This window comes from Chaetodon auriga, chromosome 17, assembly GCF_051107435.1.
Source record: "Chaetodon auriga isolate fChaAug3 chromosome 17, fChaAug3.hap1, whole genome shotgun sequence".
NCBI classification, from domain to species: domain Eukaryota; kingdom Metazoa; phylum Chordata; class Actinopteri; order Chaetodontiformes; family Chaetodontidae; genus Chaetodon; species Chaetodon auriga.
This window is the reverse complement of record NC_135090.1, coordinates 7,960,963-7,981,275: the sequence shown is the minus strand read 5'-3', so window position 1 is coordinate 7,981,275 and position 20,313 is coordinate 7,960,963. Positions and strand designations below refer to the sequence as shown.

The window sequence follows — 20,313 nt, the reverse complement described above, 5'->3', positions numbered from 1 at the left end:
CATATCATCAGGTGCATTCCTCATCCCCTACCTGATAGCGCTGGTGTTTGAGGGCCTCCCTCTGCTCTACCTGGAGCTGGCTATAGGACAGAGGCTCCGCATGAGCAGCATCGGCGTCTGGAACTCCATCTCACCGCTGCTGGGTGGAGTCGGTGGGTGGCCTAGAATTACTAGCTCAACTCCAAGAAAATTGAGACATGGAATACATAAATAAAAACAGAATGCAATAATTTGCAAATCCTTTATGGCTTAAATTCAATTGAATACAGTAAAATACAAGATATTTAACATTCAAACTTGTACAGTTTTTTGGAAACACACACTCACTCAGAGTTTGATGCCTGCAACACATTGCAAAAAAGTTGGGTCAGGCATGTTTGGCTTGATATATGACAGTCCGGGGGTTCCATTGTAGCATTTTGCGCTTCTTAATAGTCGACACATTTTCGGGTTTGGACGAAAAGCCAGTCAAGTACCTTCACTCTTTCACTACAAAGACACACTGCTCTTTTCTCGATGGTGCTGATACAGAGGGTTTGCTTTGCATGGCAGAGTCTTAATTTGCATTTGCAGCAAAGCACTGTGTATACCGACCGCGGCTTTCCGAAGTGTTCCCAAGCCCGTGCAGCTATATCCTTTATGCAATTATGTCAGTTTTTACTGCAGTGCCGTCACAGGCATTCAATGTTGGTTTTCGGCTTTTACATGCAGAGATTTCTCTGGATTCTCTGAATATTTTAACAGTATTATGAGATTGCACATGGTGACATCCCTAAATTCCTTGTAATTGTGCATTGAGAAACATTATTTTTAAACAACTGGGTGATTTGTGCAGTCTGTCGTTGCCCCTGTCCCAACTTTTTTGAAACACGATGCTGGCGTCCAATTCAGAATATTATATGATGAGCCGATGAGGTCAAGCATTAAATGCATTTCCTTTGCATCGTTTTCAAGTGAGTATTTGTCAAAAAGAAGTTTTCAAAAACTTTTTTGTGCTGTGAAAAACGGTTTATTTCATTTATTTCCTGCATGCAGGAATTGCCTCCATGGTTGTGTCATTCCTGGTGAGCATTTTCTACAACACCATCCTCTCCTGGGTGCTCTGGTACTTCTTTCACTCCTTCCAAGAGCCCCTGCCATGGAGCCAGTGTCCACTCAATGCTAACCGCACAGGTAACAAGTAAACCCACCCAGCAGCCTTTCTAGCTGCTCTCGCTACGTTTATCCTCACACACTGATTGTTACTGCCACGGTGACAGCAACAATAGATCTGTGTCCTGATAGCACCTCGTATCAAATTTGGTTTGTGAATTTCATAAACCTCCAATAAAGTTCCAACACTATCACCAAGAGGAGTGGTTAACTACCAGGCTCTCTGTGGCATTTCAGAGCAGATTTAACAGGAAAAATACTGAATTGTTTTATGGCACAAAGAGATACTGCACCTCAGCATAATAAAGAGAGAGCATGCTTTTCTTTCAAGGTGTGTTCCACAGTTTTGCCCTTGACAGATAGTGAAGTATGTGACAGGCAGAGCACAAATTATGATGTCACTTGTTTTGCAGCCATCATATCAAGTTGTTAAAATCTGTCTCATGGTGATAAACAGTTTTTAAATGGAGAAACACACTTCAATACTGCCAAAAGTCATGAACTGCTACAAAATCCAATGTTTAAAGACAAACCAAAATAAACACTATTGACATTAAGGCTTTGTAGAACTTTATAGATCTCCTTTTTCACTTGTGTATGCATCCATGTAGGCTACGATTTGGAGTGTGAAAAGAGCACTCCAGTGAATTACTTCTGGTACCGTGAGACCTTGAACATCACACCTGACATCAATATCAGTGGCTCCGTGCAGTGGTGGTTGGTCATTTGTCTGGCAAGCGCCTGGTTAGTGGTGTACATCTGCTTCATCAAAGGCATCGAGTCCATGGGAAAGGTCCGTTTACCTGGTGAAAAATGTATTAAGTCCTCTTTCAACATCAGCTGCTGCTTGATATCGCTGCTGATAATTACAGTAAGATGTAGAAAGGAAGAGCTAATGAGGGATCTGTAATGTGTTTGCATGTTTCAGGCTGTGTATGTGACAGCCACATTCCCTTACCTGGTGCTCACTATTTTCCTGATCCGTGCCCTCACTCTGCCAGGAGCTACTGATGGCCTGGTGTATCTCTTCACTCCTGATGTGAGTTTGGTTCCTTCTTCCCACATTAGGTGATGTAAGATTGTATTATGTGTCCCAGGCACACTGACCTGACGTGCTGTTTTTACACTTGCTGTAGTGGAACATACTGAAGAACCCTCAGGTGTGGCTGGACGCTGCCACCCAGATCTTCTTCTCTCTCTCTGTGGCCTTTGGAGGTCTCATAGCTTTCTCCAGTTATAATCCAGAGAAGTAAGGGCTAAAACTCATCAACTCCCTCAGTACGATTAAGGTGATTTGTGTGATCACTTACAAAGCCGTTTTGTCTCTTCTGTGTCCATTAGAAACAACTGCGAGAGGGACGCTGTTATCGTAGGAGTCATAAACAGTGCCACATCTCTCTACGCCTCCATTTCCATCTTCTCCATCCTGGGATTTAAAGCTACCAACGTCTTCAACTCCTGTCGAGAGGAGTGCGTGTGCACAAACATTCTTTGTAATTAAGATTCATTTTCTCTTGCCGATGCCAGTGAGGCATCATGCCACTGTTTTTGTATCCCATCTGCAGAAACATCTTGGAACTGACCAACCACTTTGAGATGCCAGACCAGAACATGACACTTGAAAACTATGATGACCGGTTTGACTATCTAAATGCTACATTTCCAGAACGGGTGGCCAGTTTGTCCCTGAGGGATTGTGATCTGCAAACATTCCTTGACCAGGTATCGTAACTCTGAAAGCACATCCAGTCTTGTACATTAGAATCTTTTTGTCCTCATCTCATTTCTCTAATTGCCCTCCTCCCTTGAATCCCTCTGCTCTTGCCTCCCTTTTCTTTGACCGAGTGCAGAGCTCTGCTGGTCGAACATGTACAGTCAGTTCAACCTTTCTCTCTTTAATGTCTCTCCCCCAGAGCGCGTCAGGTACTGGCCTGGCTTTTATCGTGTTCACTGAAGCAGTGATAGAGATGCCAGGCTCGCAGGTATGGGCCATACTGTTCTTCGTCATGCTCTTCAGCTTGGGCCTCTCCTCCATGTTTGGCAACATAGAGGGAGTCCTCACACCCATCAAAGACCTGAAACTACTGCCCAAGTGGATGCCTCATGAGGTTGCAACAGGTACCTGCAAATCAGCCTAAGCTGTTCTAAAGTCAAAACAATTTATTTCCCTTTGAATTCCCTCTCTGAAATGTTTTTTTTTTTCTTGGTCACTTCCCTAGCGATCATCTGCTTGATATCCTTCTTGACGGCTCTCATCTTCACCCTGGGTTCAGGGAACTACTGGGTGGAGGTCTTCAATGGCTATGTGGGCTCTGTGCCTCTGCTCATCATTGCCTTCTTTGAGATCACTGCAGTTATTTATATCCATGGAATGAAAAAGTAATTTCTTCTTCTTCTTCGACACAGTATAACTGACATTTGTATACAATTTCCATCGCAGTGTGTTGTAACATTTTCTCCGGTCCCCTTGTCCTCTGACAGTTTTAGCGACGACATCCTCTTCATGACTGGGTCGAGGCCCAACATCTACTGGAAGGCATGCTGGATGGTGATCAGTCCGGTAATGCTCCTGGTGGTATTGATTGCCTATGTGGCCATCCAGGCACAGTCACACCCCACCTATCCCGCATGGAACCCAGATTATGTAAGCAAATTACACACACACACACACTCAGCAGCAGCTGTTGTAGTTGTTATGCTAAGCTAATCACCTCTCGGCTTTATTTATTTAGCACACAGATATGAGAGTGGCATCTATCTGGGCACAAAGAAATTTCACAAATTGTCAAATTATTACTTTTACCTCATTTTTAAAATGAATTCCACTTTTGTCGTTCTCTTTAGGAAAAATTCCCTGAAACTGAAAAGAAGCCATACCCAGACTGGGTGTTTGGAATAATCGTCCTCCTCTGTGTGGTACCTGTGCTTTCCATCCCTCTGGTGGCTCTCTACAATCTCATCTGCCGGACAGTCAAGAAGCGCTCTGCTTACCCAAACACCTACTGCAATGAGGGCTTTGAAATTGAAACACAGGAACAGAGCAAGTAACCGTCTTACTGCCTTCCTGACCAGAAAAGTACATCCTGATTGTTACTGCTGCTTCTGTGGAAGTTCCATCTTAATTCAAAGAACATCTGACATATACGCTGTCATGCTGGACTCACATTTGTTTCCCCATTAAACAAAACTGATTTATTTAACAGCCAAAGTCTTTCCTTTGTACATTGTTGTGTAGTGCACGAGATGTAAATAGCCTTCAGTCTAACACATCATCCTGAAACACACGGCACACTGATTCCACATTTACAAAACATTGCAGTTAAACATAAATGTAGTCGATACACTCATTTTAACTTTGATTGCGGAGAGCTTTCTTAAAGATTATGTACTACATCAAAAGTTACTTATCTCACAGAAATCATTTGACTTCATGTGGTGGCTGATTTCTGGGAACTTGCATATAAATTTTTTTAAAAGCACTGTCATGTCTTCTTTGTGGAAAACTACCACATGTGTAAATCAAAGTCCACAGAGACAAACAACAGCGGGATGAGATGTGATCTTGTACAGGGGCTAGATGGTTTCAGTTACCCATCTTTATTGATTTGGTGGTTGCTGTTTTATTGGGCGCGTTTATGACGGAGGTTTATCACGCAAGTGTTTTATATCTGATGACTAAGGATGTTTATCTCTGCAGCCAGCTTTCCCAACACTGCACAACAGATAAATACACATCCTTTGGCACTGTGACAGATCAGATAAATCCAAATGACAGATTTCAACACACTGCTCATCTCACTCCTTTAAACCCAGAGGACAAGACAAGAAAAAAAAAAAAGTTGTGTGTCTTAGTTTTGACAGAAGTTGGATAAAATTCTCCGTGGTTGCATTTTCAGTGGAGATACTTAACTCTAACTTTCAGCTGTGGAGGGTTTCATGGTTGTGTTGGGAGCTGGTCGCCTACGTCTGGATGGCCAAGAAGTCGACAGGCGTCCTGGGGTTAGTGGCCTGTCGGACCCTGGCCAGCCTCAGGTCCCCCAGACGCTGCTCTAGACTGCGCTTTCCTGTCAATAGGATGGTAATCAATTGACTTGTGTACATACAGCACAAGATCATGTATCTAGACTTGTTGGGTCAGGTGCAACGTCCACATTCAAAGGTACTGGCTTTCCTGGCAACTCGCAGTGAGGATGTTTTTATATTGTTTATTTACGGAGGGCTCCATTTTCCTGCACCTACAGCCAGCTGCAATGCAAGCACAGTGTTTATAACTGCTGCAGTGCATTTTTAGCGCTCAATTTGACATGAAATTGCACTCGCATTTCTGCCTGGTCCTATTATTGCAGCAGTGAGACAACACTGATAGCTTTAGTTGGCAGAGGCATACACACATGTATTGCCACATTCAGTTTGCTGAACATTTTTACATGTGACACTGGGAGTACTGCAGATGGCTTTATGTTCACAACAGTAGTCCTGTCTGGTCATCAAGTGCTGCCATAGGAAAGGTCCTGTGAGATACTGCTGTGCATGTGTGAGTGCTTCCTGAGGGTACATACGTTTGTGCAGGTGTGGGAGCAGATCCTTATAGAGAGCGCGGTGTTGTGACAGCACTAGCAAGAAGGAAAGACAGAAAAGCAGCTCCACTGCTTCATACTGCACAACGCCAGTCTGGGCCGTACTGCCTAAAATCAGGCCTGGACAGAGGGAAGAGATAAGAAATGATGAAAACAGGTTTTAAACTTGATCTTTTTCCGAATGCATGCAGGGGGAAATGTTGCCTTTGTTGCTGATCCTGATGAGCTGATTGGCATACTCGGCCATATCCCATATCATCTGCAGGAAGTACACAGGGTTCTTGGCAACCGTCTGACCAAAGGGCAAACTCTGGGCACACACATGGAACCTAAAGAGAATGAAACAAACAAAAAAAAAGAATAAAAGCTGCAAAACGAGCCAGAGACGAGCCCTGTCTGTTCAGATATTTACATCCTGAGATAAAAGGCGGTACACTTAATTCTCAACTCAGCAGACATTGATTGAAAACCACCCCTACGTTTATTTTATAGCAATATTACTTTCACAAGCCTATTTGTCAAGGCCAGTAAATGCATACAAGAGGGGAACCAAATAGTGTGTCAAGTTCCCAATTTGTGTTTATTACAACCATATTCAATACTTCAGATGGGTAATGGAAGCAAATTATTTGAAATGAATTTGAATAAGCAGTCTGAATTAACAGACATTGGTATCTATGCATATCACATGACAACAATTGCATAATTAATGTTGCACTTTAGGTTTGGAAAAGAGAGTCAAACGTACGGTCGCTGTCCTTACCTGCGTGCATGAAGGAGCACCAGCTTGTAGATGTTCTTGTGGACTGCCTCGAGAGAATTGGTCTGAGAAAGAAAAGGTATCCATGATTACATTCAGCACAAAAGCAAAAGGTGCAGAAATGGAGTGAAAGAGAAAAATGTTGGTCTTGATGCATCTCAATCAAACGCAATAAGGAAAACTGTCTTTAGTATTTGTGACCTGTTTCATTGATTGTCCCACTCACCTGATATTTACTACCAATCTGCTACATTGTTTGCCCATTATGTGCAGAAGTGAAACGTCATGGCTCAGCTATCATAAATCCTGACTTGTTTACAACTGATATTTACCACTTTGCTGCAGTTTGAGGGTAGCTTCCAGGGTTAATTTTGTCTCCTGCAGCGTTTGTCGGATGAAGGGCAGAGTTCAGGTTTCGATCTTTGTAAGCCACGTCCTTGGAAGGAGGTAACACCTTAACTAGGACACAGCTAATGTATGCTCATTTTGCAGCTCATTTGAACGTACAGTGTGGAGAGCATACACCTTTCTACAGTCAACTCACATATACCCTTTCCTTACTTATGTTTTCTACAAATACTGTGTGAAGGTAGCTATGCCTATGACAAAAATCGTAAGAGTCCACAGTCATGCTTGCGAATCTGTGAGGCGTAGATAAGAGGTATCCCTGCTAAGCGTATGCGAGGTAAATCCTTTGAATCTTAGTCTCAAGCAATCAGAACGAACATACAAGCCATATTAGCTCCTGAGTTTGCTGCTGCTTGTTTCAGGTTGTCCTTGGATTTCACTTCTTACCTTCTTTTCCTGTAGCATTCTGTATTTCTATCGTTTTTCCTATCATTGTATCAGGGAAATACTTGAATCTTAATGGTGAGTATTCATGGGATTTTGAACACTTTTGAACTTTTAAAACCAATATTTCCCTGACCTTCAGGTCCAAGAACAAGGCATGGCACTTGAGTCTGAGGATAGCCATTAGTTTCCTCTTCATTTGCTGTCCAGCTGAGTGGAAAGAGCCCAAAGTAAGGCTGTAGCGCAAAGACAGACCTGCATAGCTGTGAGGGATGGAAAGGAAGAAGTAAACAAAACAGCAAAAGCAACAATAAGAGAATTTGCCTTGAAAAAATATTGAAATTTAGTTGTAATGTTTCCTGTGCTCCATGTAATTTAATCATCTGCCCTAGACTGGGAGTTGTCTCTAAGAATGTTTATGAGTCGGTGCAAAGTACAGGAGGAGTTTTGCAAGAAGCACACTTCAATAATTCTACAGTATGATTACAGCTGACAGGATGCCTCACCTAGAGTAGTCTTTGTAGACGTCCAGTGAGCGTGTGTCCAGCAGTAGTCCACACCAGGGGAAGAGGCAGTGAGGGGGAAGCGTGCGAATGCCGGGACAAGAGCCCACGCTTCCTGACACCTGAAAGTTGACCACCACTTTCTGCGGGTTGACCACCAGACCATACTGCGGTACCCCGGCCAGCAAGATCCTACACAAAACATGCAAGTGCCATTTTCAGCGGCTCAGATGAAGGTTCAGCATCGTGCTACATAAAACCTGTGTCTCCCTTTTTCCATGTGTAGCCGTGTGTGGATTTGCTGAGGCAGATGCTTCTTTAAAAGAAACAAACTGGGACAAAAAGTCAAGTACAAGTCTTCAGCACTGGGAACTAAAAATGTTCTGAATCATGTCAATGTATCTCTGGTAGTGTATTGAAAATGACTTCATGTTCTTAACAGATGTTCTCAATAAATAAATTTTACCATGTAATGGTCAGAGCAAGAAAACTAGGTATTTTGTTTAATAGTAATCAAATTCAAGTTAAATTTAAGCTTTGAGCAGCACATCACAAAGCTCATAGTTTATCTTTTTTTTTTCTCAAATCAAATCTCAAATTCTTCTAATTATTAATTTTTAAGTCCCCTTCCAGTCAATGTTTTTCTTCTTGGAAAAAAATTACTAATTGACTACAGGCTGTATAACACGCAGCTACCAGGCTTTTAACCACAACAAAGAGGTGTGATCACATCACGTCTGTGTCAGCCTCCTCACACTGTGCTCAAAGCTTATTTCAGGAATGATTTTATGATCTCATTGATTACTTTTAAAGCTCTTTGTGGCCTTGCTCCATGTTCCTGAACCTTTAGTACCATTAGCCTGCGTGGAGCTTGAGATCCACTGTGAGAGGTCATTCATCTGTTCCAGGGGCCTGGCTTAATACGGGAGGGGAGAGCATTTGTAGTTTGCAGGCTCTGAAACAACCCAAGGAAAGAAGCTGGCTGGGTTTCATCCTTGAAATCTTTTCTTAAGGCATACTTTTATCAGAGAGTTTATCCTGATTTCCTTGAATTGTCTTTATTTCTTTTATATTTACTGGACTTAGTCTAATCTATCTTCTTAGACAATATCATCTCATAACTCTTATTTTAGAATTTGCTGACTTGAATTTGCTGGTGTATTTGGAGCACTTCATAACTTGGAAAATTTAGATGATTGGTATTGTTATTATTACTAAATCATCTTGCAGATGTTTGACCTAATTTGAATGACCATACATCTTGATTAATGAAACTCAACTTTACATACATTTGTTCAAAATACCTTTTGTACTGTATCGCTTCCAGTAACAATTTTACTGCCAAGAAAAAAGAATGGCTCTCTGCTTCGTGTTAAGTCTGGGTAAAAACGTAGTTAATGATGGATTTGCTAAAGGTGATGATGTAGCGTTGTCTTAAAAAAAGTTGGTTCAGAGGTCTTGTGTCACATGAACAAACATGTGCGTGAAAAACTTGGTGTGCGTCATACTTGAGAAAAGTTTCTGCTTCGTGCAAGTCTGGAGTGATGAGAAGGAAGTCGTCCACCAGTCTCATCAAACATCTACAGGACACAGAGAGAGGAAAAGAACACACGCAGTCTATAGAAACGAGCTATAAAACAGAAAGACTGCCCTCTGCTGCGGCAGATTTGTTACTACATCTATGGACGATGACTGAAACCCAGAGCCGTCTGCCCTACCCTTTCTTTCCAATAATGTCTTTGAACAGGATGTTCTCCATGTGACCATAACAGAGACAGCAGAGGAGACAGGACACCACCGACCCCTGAGGAATCCCTTGGCACTGACGATAGGTTCTGTAACACAAGGAAACCTGATTGAAACTAAAAAGGGGCAAATTACATAGGAATTGTGCACAGTGCAATTGTGATGATCTTGCATAAAGTCAACTGTGTACCGAGTTCTCTCCCTCTCTAGTTTTATCCTCCTTCTCTTCTCTTTTCACTCAGGCTACCCTTCATTGGACCATCGGCCGCCGAGGAACCTCTTCCTCTCTCTCGTGGCTGTTGGTCTCTCATCCAGATGTTTGGATCTGGGTCATCGTACCATCACTCCTTCTGTGTGTTTGTCTGCCTCTCCTATCTGTTGCCCTTCGTCTTCCCCTTTTCCTTATTAAACGTTTTATTCTGATCTGAATCTAGGGTCTAAGATCAGAGGATGTCGTATCCTGTACAGACTGTAAAGCTCTTCAAGGCAAATTGTGATTTGTGATATTGGGCTATATGAGTAAAACTGACGTGACTGTGAATGTGATCACATGTACACACGAATAAGCTTCTCACATACTATTTCATGTTGGTAATGCTTACTTCTTCCCAAACTGAACAACACTGCCCGTGAGCATTTGGGTGAAGAACTGCATTGCTTCTCTGCCACGAAGATCTGAGCAGAAATGCTGAAAGAAAGCAAAGAAATGAAAGGCCTGGGTTAAAAGAAGTTTAAAAGAATCAAAGAGGGTTTAAACAATGAAATATCCTCATCTAAAAAAAAAAGTCACAGGATGTCACTCTCACCTGCTCAACCAGTATGGCGTGATGAACTTTTCCTCTTTTCTGCAGTGACATCACAAACCCTTTCATGTTGGTGGATCCCATGTTATCCTCCAGGAAATCAGCCTGTATGTGCAAACATGACAAAATCCAGTTGGGTCAAAGCATGTTTGTGTGTATGCAGACTCAATACGCAGAGCACACTATGTACAGTATGTGTGTGTATGACAGCACCTGTCTAACAAAGGCCTTTTTCATGCCCTCGTGCGAATCAGCCCAGATCTTGCCGTAGCGGCGGATGGTAAAGAGTTCGTCCTGAACCGGTGACAGAGCCTCACCAATCACCTCAATGAGTTTGTCATGAGGCAGACTCTCATAAGCTCCACTCACATCCACCTTAAATAGAGAAGAGACAGACTGAATAAATAAAGGGAGGGACACAGTGTTTACTTAAACCTATTTTGACAGTTTTACAAGTGCAGTTGAGTGCTATTTGTAGCAATATCATCATAATAATGTATGAGAAGGATGCTTAAAATACACTATTATGTGAGTCAGAACAACGAAGGAAGGACAAAAACCAACCTTGACAAAGTACAGGGGTTGTGGCTTGTCCTTCTGGGCTGGAGCTATAGAGCTCAACACCTTGTGGATGTCCGTCATCCCCCACACTGTGGAACCCAGGAGGGATGGAGTGGAGCGCACACAGGCCCGCAGCATATCCAGCAAGTCCCGCACATACCCTTGGTAGAGCTGCAGGGGAAAATGAAATGTCCTAAAAATTGTGTACACACTCTAACATGTAACAACACAACACTTTGATCAACATTAATTAAAAGGTACCCTCGTTTTGGCATCTGCTCCCATCACTCGTGTGATAGGCCTCATGCCATCAGTCTTTGGAATGAAGCGAAGACGGGAGATGACGGTGGTTTTGGGGAGGGATGCCACCTCAGCTGCAGTCAACTCCTTCATTTGACCCTTTGAGAGGTGACCTCTAAATCACAAAAATGCTTTGTGAGTTAATGTCCTATGACTTTATGAGCCTTTGCAGGTGTGTGTGTGCGTGTGTACCTGAAGGCCAGGTCCTGCAGTTTAGCCCAGACTTCCTGTCTGTAGAACCTGACCGCGTTCTTCTGGCCCACACTCTCAGTGACATAGAAAGAAGCTCGAACCAGGCCCACAACATAGCCGTCCAGAAGCCAAGCCAGGAACTGACCTAGGATCTGTGTCCGGTATGAGAGCTCACTGGGTGGGAACCTGCCTGCAGAGGAGAGTGGATTGGTTACGCGAGCCATGAGCCATTCATGTAGCAGGAGAAACAACCCATAACAATCTTACCTGTTTTACTGATCTTCAACCAATCGCAGTCATTCACCTTCATCTTCCACATCAGTTCAGCCACTGAGAGCTTCTCAAACTTGCCACTGCGCAGGAAGCCCCTGATCCTCACAAAGAAATGAAGTCGGTTGTGGTCGGAGCCCCACAGCTCCCGAGGGATGACAGCCAAGAGGCATTCCTTGACGAACAGGTAGACCCGGTGAGGTGCACAGTGTTGAGGCAAAAGGGAGCTTAATTCCCCTTGTCCTGCATCTCTCTCCTCCACCAGTGGGCACATCCTCTGTAGTATTCTGCTGTAGGGACACCTCCTGTGTTGACGTAACAGCTGACTGAACAGGGGGACCATGTTAAAAAAACGCCGGGGGAGTTTCTTTGGTTTCCTCTCGAGCCCATTTAGATATGCCAGCCCCTCAAAGAAGACTGTTCGTACCAGATCTTGGCCTTGAAGCCTTCTGCACCCATCAGCGCTCTTCTTCTTCCTATTGAGAAGGAAGCCACGCATGCCCCTTCCCCCATACAGGAATCCCAGTGTGCGGATGAAAGTTTGTGAGGGAGGCAAAGGGGGGAAAATACCTGATCTCCAACTGGGTCCTCCCTCCAAGGGAAGTATGTTTGTTTGCGGTTCAAAAGGCTGTTTGGAACCAGGAGCGCCATTTTCCAAAAGCTTCACAGATAGTGCTGGTTCCACAGACGTGGGCTGCCCTTCCTCCACTGTTTCACAGCTAACCTGTTGGATTTCCTGCGTGGCCTCTTGCTGTCCTACCCTTCTCCTCTTTCCTGGACAAGTCGCAATCTCCTCCTCATCCTTCTGATCAGCTTCTCTCTTTCTTTTCCCCTTCTTCACTCTTACGTGCATTCTGCTCCTTTTCTTGCTGGCAGCAGGATTCTCAACTTCCTGTCTCCTTTTCAAGGTCACTGCATCTCGATATCTTCCATACCGAGCACCATTATGTTTCCTTGACCGAGGCTGGAGATAAAAGCCCGGGGAGGCAGTTGTCATGGACACCCTATCATAGACAGGGACGCCGCACACCTGGAAAGCACATGAAGGAGGCACCGCCACAAACACAGAGCAGCTCTCCAACAGGTACCGTGTGATGTCCGTGCCCAGACGCATTGTGACTTTCTTCCACAGGTCACTGCCGTGGATGTAGGCAGCACTTTGAGTTACATCTCCCTGGAATTTGAATTGGTCCGCATCCCGCTCCTCCTGAGCCAGGGACAGAAAATTGTAGCCGTGTGCCAAGACATTTCTTCTTCTCTTTCTTTTCAGACTGTTCAGAACAAAGGCTAGCAGCTCAGGGAGAGTGCAGATCTGCAGAGATCACATCAACAGAAAAAGTAAGCCTCTCTCATTGGAGTTATGTTATTAAACCCTGACATGTTACTATCTTTTTGCAACAAGAAAACATCAAATTTCAGATCTTATGAACCTGACAGCGTCTCCAGTAAAATGTATTTACTCTGAAGATCAGTAAGAGTCACTTACAGTCAGCCATCTTTGATGACAGTTAAATGCTTAACTGCAACTATCCTGCATACTTCCCTCCGCACAAACTCTTTTACCACCAAAATTGAGGGATAACGTCTTATGTTGTATTCATGTGGAATATTAGGCCATAATATAACATATACAATACTATAATTATAACCCTAATGAAAGCTAAGATACCGTCACAGCAGGGTTAACTAGCTACTGTTCCCATAAGTTATAGAAGTACATCATAACTTCAGGAGCCTGACACGCTATATATGTTTTTACTTTAGGTGAAAGATAAGATAAGATAGGACTTTATTGATCCCACACCGGGGAAATGTAATTACCTGGTTGCAGCTTGGCACTTGCTGTAGTTCCTTGTCAACGCACACAAACACTCCCCGTACGAAGGACTTGAAGCGGTCTGTGTCGGACTGTTCAGTCAGCACCGCTCTCTGTCCTTCTCTGAACACGATGCTGTCCGCGAACTCCTCCAGTGTCTGCACGTGCTGATACAGTGACCGGAGAATGCCTAGCGTGTGGGACATATCCGCTGAAGACATGCTGACTGCATGGACCGAGTGTGGTGTTACTCAGGACGCGGTGGGCACGGTAGACATGGTAGTTAACAAGCTCTCTTTGAGCTTTATTTGCAATTTAAGGGCCCGCGTCAGCGTCAGCCAATGAGAGATTCGTTTTGTATATGCGTCCAATCGCATAGCCTCATACTCAGAGGTGAATTGACAATTGACCAATAGCCAACAAGAAAAGAAATGTTGTCTTTTTTCATGAATAAATGTGAAGAGAAATTTTCTTACAGTGTAAGAAAAAGGGTTATGTTTCTTAAACTAGTCTTTACTAGTGTACGGTAGGTGTCTGGTCTGGCCACCTGGAAGTGTAGTTATTGAACAAATTCATTTTAGGAATTTGTTCAGTTTACTAACAAATATTTCAACAACGGCAACAGTAAAATGTAATACAGGAAAAGCAAATAGGATATATAAACAATAAGATGTAATTATCGGGGGTTATTGTTCAAATACACGCTATATAATAAGTACATTAAAAAAAGTACATGTTAATTGCTTTTGAACAGTTGAATAGGAAAAAGTATTCAGATCCTTTACTTAGATAAAAGTACCTATACAGCAATGAAAAGATACCCAATAACAGGTAAAAATAATAATAATAATAATAATAATAATAAAATACTGCGTGAAAAATCCTGCTGAAGTTAACAGTACATAAGTGTTAGCAGTAAAATGTAGTTGAAATAACAATATAAATGTAGTTTGGTCACTCTTGATGTATAATTAAATATGACATCACTGGATTATTAACAGTGACGCATCAGGATGTCTGCAGCACGTTTTGGTCCTGAGATGTATAATGGGAGAGGAGAACTTCTGAAATGTGACCCTGAAAGTCAGCAGTTAACTTAATATCACCAAATTATCTGTGTGTAACTGCAATACCTACGTAGGTGGTGTATTGTTTGTTGTCTGTATTGCATTCATCAGTGAATAAACATATTAATGACTTTTTTTAATCCTCAGCGAAAGCATTTTGCCACATACCACTTATGTCGTAGCTAGTACTGATCTTGGTCCTCTGAGACTGATGTACAGTAGGTGCTTGAAGGCAGCATTACAAGACCTGCTGCTGCCCTCTGCTGGTTAAGACGAGCGCCGCGCTCTGATTGGTGAAATGACGCCCCCCTTGTTCTTAGCGCGCGAATGCGCCTACGTCCCCAGTCGGCCCGGCTGCTCAGTTAGCGGTTAGCTTAGCATCGTTCGGTCAGTGAGCTAAACTCAGCAGAGCACAGAAGAGGAGAGCCTGAAATAAGGCTCTTTGTCTCCGCGTCTCAGTTAACCCTAAGTTTCTGTGGTTTATACCTGCAATGGCGGACAAGGAAGGTAAAATGAAGGCGTTTCTTGTTGTTAGCGACGACTAACGCGGTAATCTGACATGTTTAACTAGCTACCAAGCTAGCTTAGGTAGCAGCTAGCTACCGTGGCTGCTCCGCTGGCCTGTACCAGTCGTAACAAAGCCGGGTAAATTTTCATTGTGTGAGCTTTAACAATGTTGTTTTCGTTTTGCGGGTTTTTTCGCATTGTTCTCCACCAGTCGACGTTGGCTACTATATACCGTAGTTGCAAATGAGGCCGTAGCGCCATTGTCCACTAAATCGAAATAACTAAGTATGTTAACAAGAGGGCGGTCGTGATAGCTAAGTAAGCTCACGTTGATAGGCTTCTGAAAACAGACTTCCACACTGCTACATACTGAACATTAGTGAGGCCGGGAGTTAATTTATGTGACATTTGTAGTCTGCAAAGACATTCCTAAACAGCTGCTGATTAAGTGCCATAATATTAGCAGTCGTTGATGAGTTGACTATAGCTTCGATGCAATTGCAGTTTTCCCAGCATTTAACCGACACTCCCAGGCTATAAAAGTAATCTCGCACGTGTTTGAAATAAATGAACACTGAAGTTATTGTGGCTCCGTCATTCATCGCTGGTGCTGTCGTCACTCTCTGTGTCCTCTCAGCAGGTGCATTTGATGATGCAGTTGAGGAAAGGGTGATAAATGAGGAGTACAAGATATGGAAGAAAAACACTCCCTTCCTGTATGATCTGGTTATGACCCACGCTTTAGAGTGGCCCAGTCTTACTGCCCAGTGGCTGCCTGATGTTTCCAGGTAAACACTTTTACACCATGGGCCAATGGAAATGTTAAGCGTATAACAATATGAACTTTCTCAATGAGTGTGAATGGCACTAATGCTGAAACTTTTTTTCCTTACCAGGCCAGAGGGAAAGGATTACAGTGTGCACCGGCTGGTGTTGGGCACTCACACATCCGATGAGCAGAATCACCTGGTCATTGCCAGCGTCCAGCTGCCCAATGATGATGCCCAGTTTGATGCCTCACATTATGACAGTGAAAAAGGAGGTTAGAGTCATGAATAGTCGCATGTGAAATAGATGTGAATATTCAGTCAGGCACACATTTCATGTAATATATACTTATATTAGGTCCATGTGTACATGCACATCCCTAATCTTGTCGTAACCTGAAAGATGATACAACAATGATAACGACAGTATTAATTTTAGCATAATTATTATTGTTAAAATGTGATTGTTATTGTAATGTAGTTGCCTTTTGTATTAATTTACAAAATAAAAAGTCAGTTGAGTGGGTTTCACTCACCTTTATGATTGCACAGATCAGACGTATTTTCCCTAAGTCAGTTTATGCCAGTAGAGTATGTATTTCCTCCATATTAAGTCTGAATACCATAAACATTATATCCTTTTATTTCCCTGCAGAGTTTGGAGGCTTCGGCTCTGTGAGTGGTAAGATCGAGATAGAAATTAAGATCAGCCATGAAGGAGAGGTGAACCGTGCCCGCTACATGCCCCAAAACCCCTGCATCATCGCCACCAAGACCCCCACCTCGGATGTGCTGGTGTTTGACTACACCAAGCACCCCTCCAAGCCTGGTACATAGATCACACACAGATAATGCTCGAAATGCATTTTGTTTGAACACATTTTGAAAGTAAAGTGGACAAGGTGGCACCTTTTAACTTACTAAAAAGTATTTTGACAAAAAAAAATTTTTTTTTGTTTTGTTTATGCTGTGAAAGTATTAGACATTTTGCACTCATTTCATTGTTAACAGATGCTTCTGGCGAGTGTCGCCCTGATCTGCGCCTCAGAGGACATCAGAAAGAAGGTTATGGTCTCTCCTGGAATCCAAACCTGTCCGGCTCACTGCTGAGCGCATCAGATGATCATGTAAGAGAGAAGTCAGGTTTCATTGCTGTATACTGGTATCGTCAAGCATTTTCAGTCATTTGTTAAATTTTATTGGGTCACCACTTTAAACATACTCTTAAAAAAATACACTCTAGCTACATTACATGAAATTGTGTGAATACTGATGAATTTTTATCCATCCTTCTCAATCTGTAGACAGTCTGTCTGTGGGACATAAGTGCTGTGCCAAAGGAGGGGAAGATAGTCGATGCGAAGACGATCTTCACTGGTCACACTGCTGTGGTGGAAGACGTCTCCTGGCACTTGCTTCATGAATCACTCTTTGGATCTGTAGCAGATGACCAGAAGCTCATGATGTAAGAAATTTGATAACTTGATAATAAATCAAATCTGACAGGCAGTTGAATCAGTTCACCTGAAAAGTTATCTGGCTTTTGCGCAGCCCATAAAATGATGTGTCATTTTTCTCCTCAGTTGGGACACCCGTTCGAACAATACCTCCAAGCCCAGCCATGCAGTAGACGCCCACACAGCAGAGGTCAACTGTTTGTCATTTAACCCTTACAGCGAGTTCATCCTCGCCTCTGGCTCTGCAGACAAGGTAATGCAATGTTTCACTATATCTATCAGCTACGTTCTTGATAATGTTAGGTGTTTCCTTACATGTGGATGAGACATGAGGATAAGGTTAGCGTTGACAACAATACGCTGCGCTCTCCTGAACACTCTCGTCCTCCAGCAGTAATCTGGCAGTGTGCATTCATGTGTGTTGGAGGTGGTTTTGGAGGGACACTTCTTATTTAGTTTACTCTTGTTGGAGTCTCCAGTGTTTGCAACAGTGCTTTAATTTAACAGCACAGCATTTAACCCTGTGATATCATGTGCATTTCATAGCTCTTCGACAAAATGAATACTGATAATGTTATTGCTGTTTTCTGACTGCACTGTTACTGCAGACCTTAAGAAAATCTGGCAGATGTGTAATATGTGTCTCCCACCCACAGACTGTGGCTCTTTGGGACTTGAGAAATTTGAAACTGAAGCTGCACTCCTTCGAGTCACACAAAGATGAGATCTTCCAGGTAAGATATTTATCACTCATGACATATTCTTGAAATAAGACTATTGGGATATTTTGTATAGTCAGTTAAAAGACGATGGAAGAAATTTGGTCACACTGATGCAGTTAGAAATTGTTATCTCAGGAGTTCTCAGGCGAATGGGTTTTGTGCTTTGAAGAATTTCTGATGTCTGAAGCATCAGCACTTGCCAAGCAAACGCTGAGATAAATGTTCCTGACAAAATCTTTGTGACAGCAGTTTCAGTATTGCACGTGTGCTTTGCCATTTAATGTGACCCAGTTTGAGTTATTTGACTGGCTGTTACAGGTTCAGTGGTCACCTCATAATGAGACCATACTGGCATCCAGTGGAACAGACCGTCGCCTCAACGTCTGGGACCTCAGGTAAACAACATAACATGTTACCCTAGTGTCCACCAAGTGTGGCTGTGTTGCATTCCCGCTCCATTGCTGCTGCTGAGATGATGTCCTGCAACCCCAGTCAGTAGCCGCTGGCCTGTGAATCAAACATCTCACCGATGATTCAGGAGCTTTTCTCAGCTTCTTTATGTGCCAGATCTGGTTTTGCCAGAGCAATCTTATGGTTTTCCTTCTGCTGATGAACCCTACGCACATAAACCAAATGGATAACATTTGAAAATAAAAGGAAATACTGCAGTACAGTACAACAGACTATGTGAAGACTCTGCTCCTGAATGCTCTCATGGGGCATTTGAATTGCAACATATTCAGTCTCAAATTACAGTACAAATACAAATGTAACTCTTCTGTCTGTCTGGTAGTAAAATTGGAGAGGAGCAGTCACCAGAAGATGCAGAGGATGGCCCCCCTGAGCTACTGGTAAGTCTCATTGAAGCCTGCTGAACATTGAAAGTTGAGATTTTCTATTATTGGCAACATCATTTTGTGTCATACTAATGAAAATGGTGGCTTTTTTACTGTGTAGTTTATCCATGGAGGCCACACAGCCAAGATCTCTGACTTCTCATGGAACCCCAACGAGCCCTGGGTCATCTGCTCTGTGTCAGAAGACAACATTATGCAAGTCTGGCAAATGGTAAGACAGCTGAGACTACGCTACACTACACACTACGCTTGTCTTCAGGCAACCGTTACATTATTAAAATCTCAAAAGACGATGAAACACGAACAGGCAAAGGGAAATACACAGTGGAGGAAATAAGTATTCATGTAATTTTTTTTCATTAAACATCAAAAAATGCCACCGACTCTGACACTGACTTAACAATTTGACTGACACACCGATTCTCCTTTTAGGCTGAGAACATCTACAACGATGAAGATCCAGAGGGCTCGACAGACCCTGAGGCCACAGCATAACAACTCTGGCTGCTGTGTGTCTTAACCTGCAACCTCATCACAAACTGCCAAACTGCCCCATCAGTAGTTCCATGCAGCTACTTTTCCCCCATCCTTCTCTACTTTACTGGTGGGACATGCCGTAAATTACTGTAAATACAACAAAGAATAATCATGTGTAACCTGTTTTGGAATACTCAAACTGAAGTATTCTTCCTGAGTTGAGTAAATTGTTGCCCGAAAAAGCTCACCGATGTTATCCACGGTGCATATAAAAGATGTATTTTTGTAACCTAATTGGCTCTTCGTCCACACTGAAACAGTTTAGTCAGTACTTTTTCAGTCATGAATAAAATTAGTTTCTTGAACCTATTGTGTTGATCAAACTGACAAGCCACAACAAGTGGTCATTTACAATAACCTGCTGTCAAAGAGCGGGAACAGCTCCCTCTGCACAAGTTGGAAATGCTGCAGAAAATTGAACATATTTTAAGTAAATTATAGTTTGGCTTTTTGAGACGATGCTCAGTTACTGTGACTTTGGTAAGAGGTTGTTCGCAGGTTAGCATATTTTACTTGTTCAGTCTGGTCATCACCTAATTGCTCTGGACACTGATTTTGACACCAGCTACTTCTGAGTGAAATTACAATTTTGGAGTGAATTTGAAATGTCAGTTTGTGGTCCCACCTCCCCTCCCCCAAGTCACACATTATTCATTTAAATGTTTTCGTGATATAGCTTAGTGGTTGAACTTTTTCTATGTTCAATATTTGTACAGTGAGTGCATTCTTAATAAAATGTGTTGCATTAGTCTTCGGGCCCACTTGATGTTTTGTCAGCATTTTTCACCATGAATATGTCACTTACTTAGTTTGTTCATAGGTTCGGTGTCCTGTTCAGCTCGAAGTGTTTTTAAACAACCCTAAATAATCCTTTCAGTCAGAGAGTTGGTTGTGCCTGATGACACTTTGCTCAGACCTTTTTATGTG

General features: G+C 42.8%; 3 protein-coding genes across 4 annotated transcripts; 2 read left to right on the top strand and 1 right to left on the bottom strand.

Annotated features, from left to right (window-relative positions):
• The first annotated feature begins 84 nt into the window (after nt 1-84).
• On the top strand, nt 85-3,535 carry LOC143335051 (inactive sodium-dependent neutral amino acid transporter B(0)AT3-like). The gene is made up of 9 exons (XM_076754148.1): nt 85-152; nt 1,036-1,173; nt 1,764-1,945; nt 2,081-2,191; nt 2,289-2,401; nt 2,494-2,622; nt 2,718-2,874; nt 3,066-3,270; nt 3,372-3,535. The coding sequence occupies exons 1-9, from the start codon at nt 101-103 to the stop codon at nt 3,533-3,535; spliced, it is 1,251 nt and encodes a 416-aa protein (XP_076610263.1). The 5' UTR covers nt 85-100.
• A 1,491-nt stretch (nt 3,536-5,026) lies between these two features.
• tert (telomerase reverse transcriptase) lies at nt 5,027-13,787 on the bottom strand. Its single transcript, XM_076754146.1, has 17 exons — nt 13,478-13,787; nt 12,366-12,968; nt 11,654-12,284; nt 11,387-11,576; nt 11,156-11,309; nt 10,898-11,065; nt 10,547-10,708; nt 10,337-10,438; nt 10,133-10,218; nt 9,503-9,619; nt 9,293-9,364; nt 7,788-7,976; nt 7,418-7,544; nt 6,493-6,554; nt 5,934-6,058; nt 5,712-5,849; nt 5,027-5,216 (listed from the first exon to the last, which is right to left on the bottom strand). Exons 1-17 carry the CDS (start codon nt 13,691-13,693, stop codon nt 5,113-5,115), a joined length of 3,246 nt encoding a protein of 1,081 aa, XP_076610261.1. The 5' UTR covers nt 13,694-13,787; the 3' UTR covers nt 5,027-5,112.
• A 1,077-nt stretch (nt 13,788-14,864) lies between these two features.
• rbbp4 (retinoblastoma binding protein 4) lies at nt 14,865-20,136 on the top strand. 2 transcript variants are annotated; one of them, XM_076755139.1, is made up of 12 exons: nt 14,865-15,046; nt 15,684-15,834; nt 15,943-16,088; nt 16,469-16,642; nt 16,825-16,940; nt 17,118-17,278; nt 17,397-17,523; nt 17,927-18,004; nt 18,311-18,387; nt 18,786-18,843; nt 18,950-19,060; nt 19,282-20,136. In XM_076755139.1, the coding sequence occupies exons 1-12, from the start codon at nt 15,031-15,033 to the stop codon at nt 19,342-19,344; spliced, it is 1,278 nt and encodes a 425-aa protein (XP_076611254.1). In that variant the 5' UTR covers nt 14,865-15,030; the 3' UTR covers nt 19,345-20,136. The 2 variants fall into 2 exon arrangements, with proteins under 2 accessions (XP_076611254.1, XP_076611255.1); XM_076755140.1 differs by having other exon boundaries at nt 14,894-15,046; nt 15,687-15,834.
• Nucleotides 20,137-20,313: the final 177 nt, after the last annotated feature.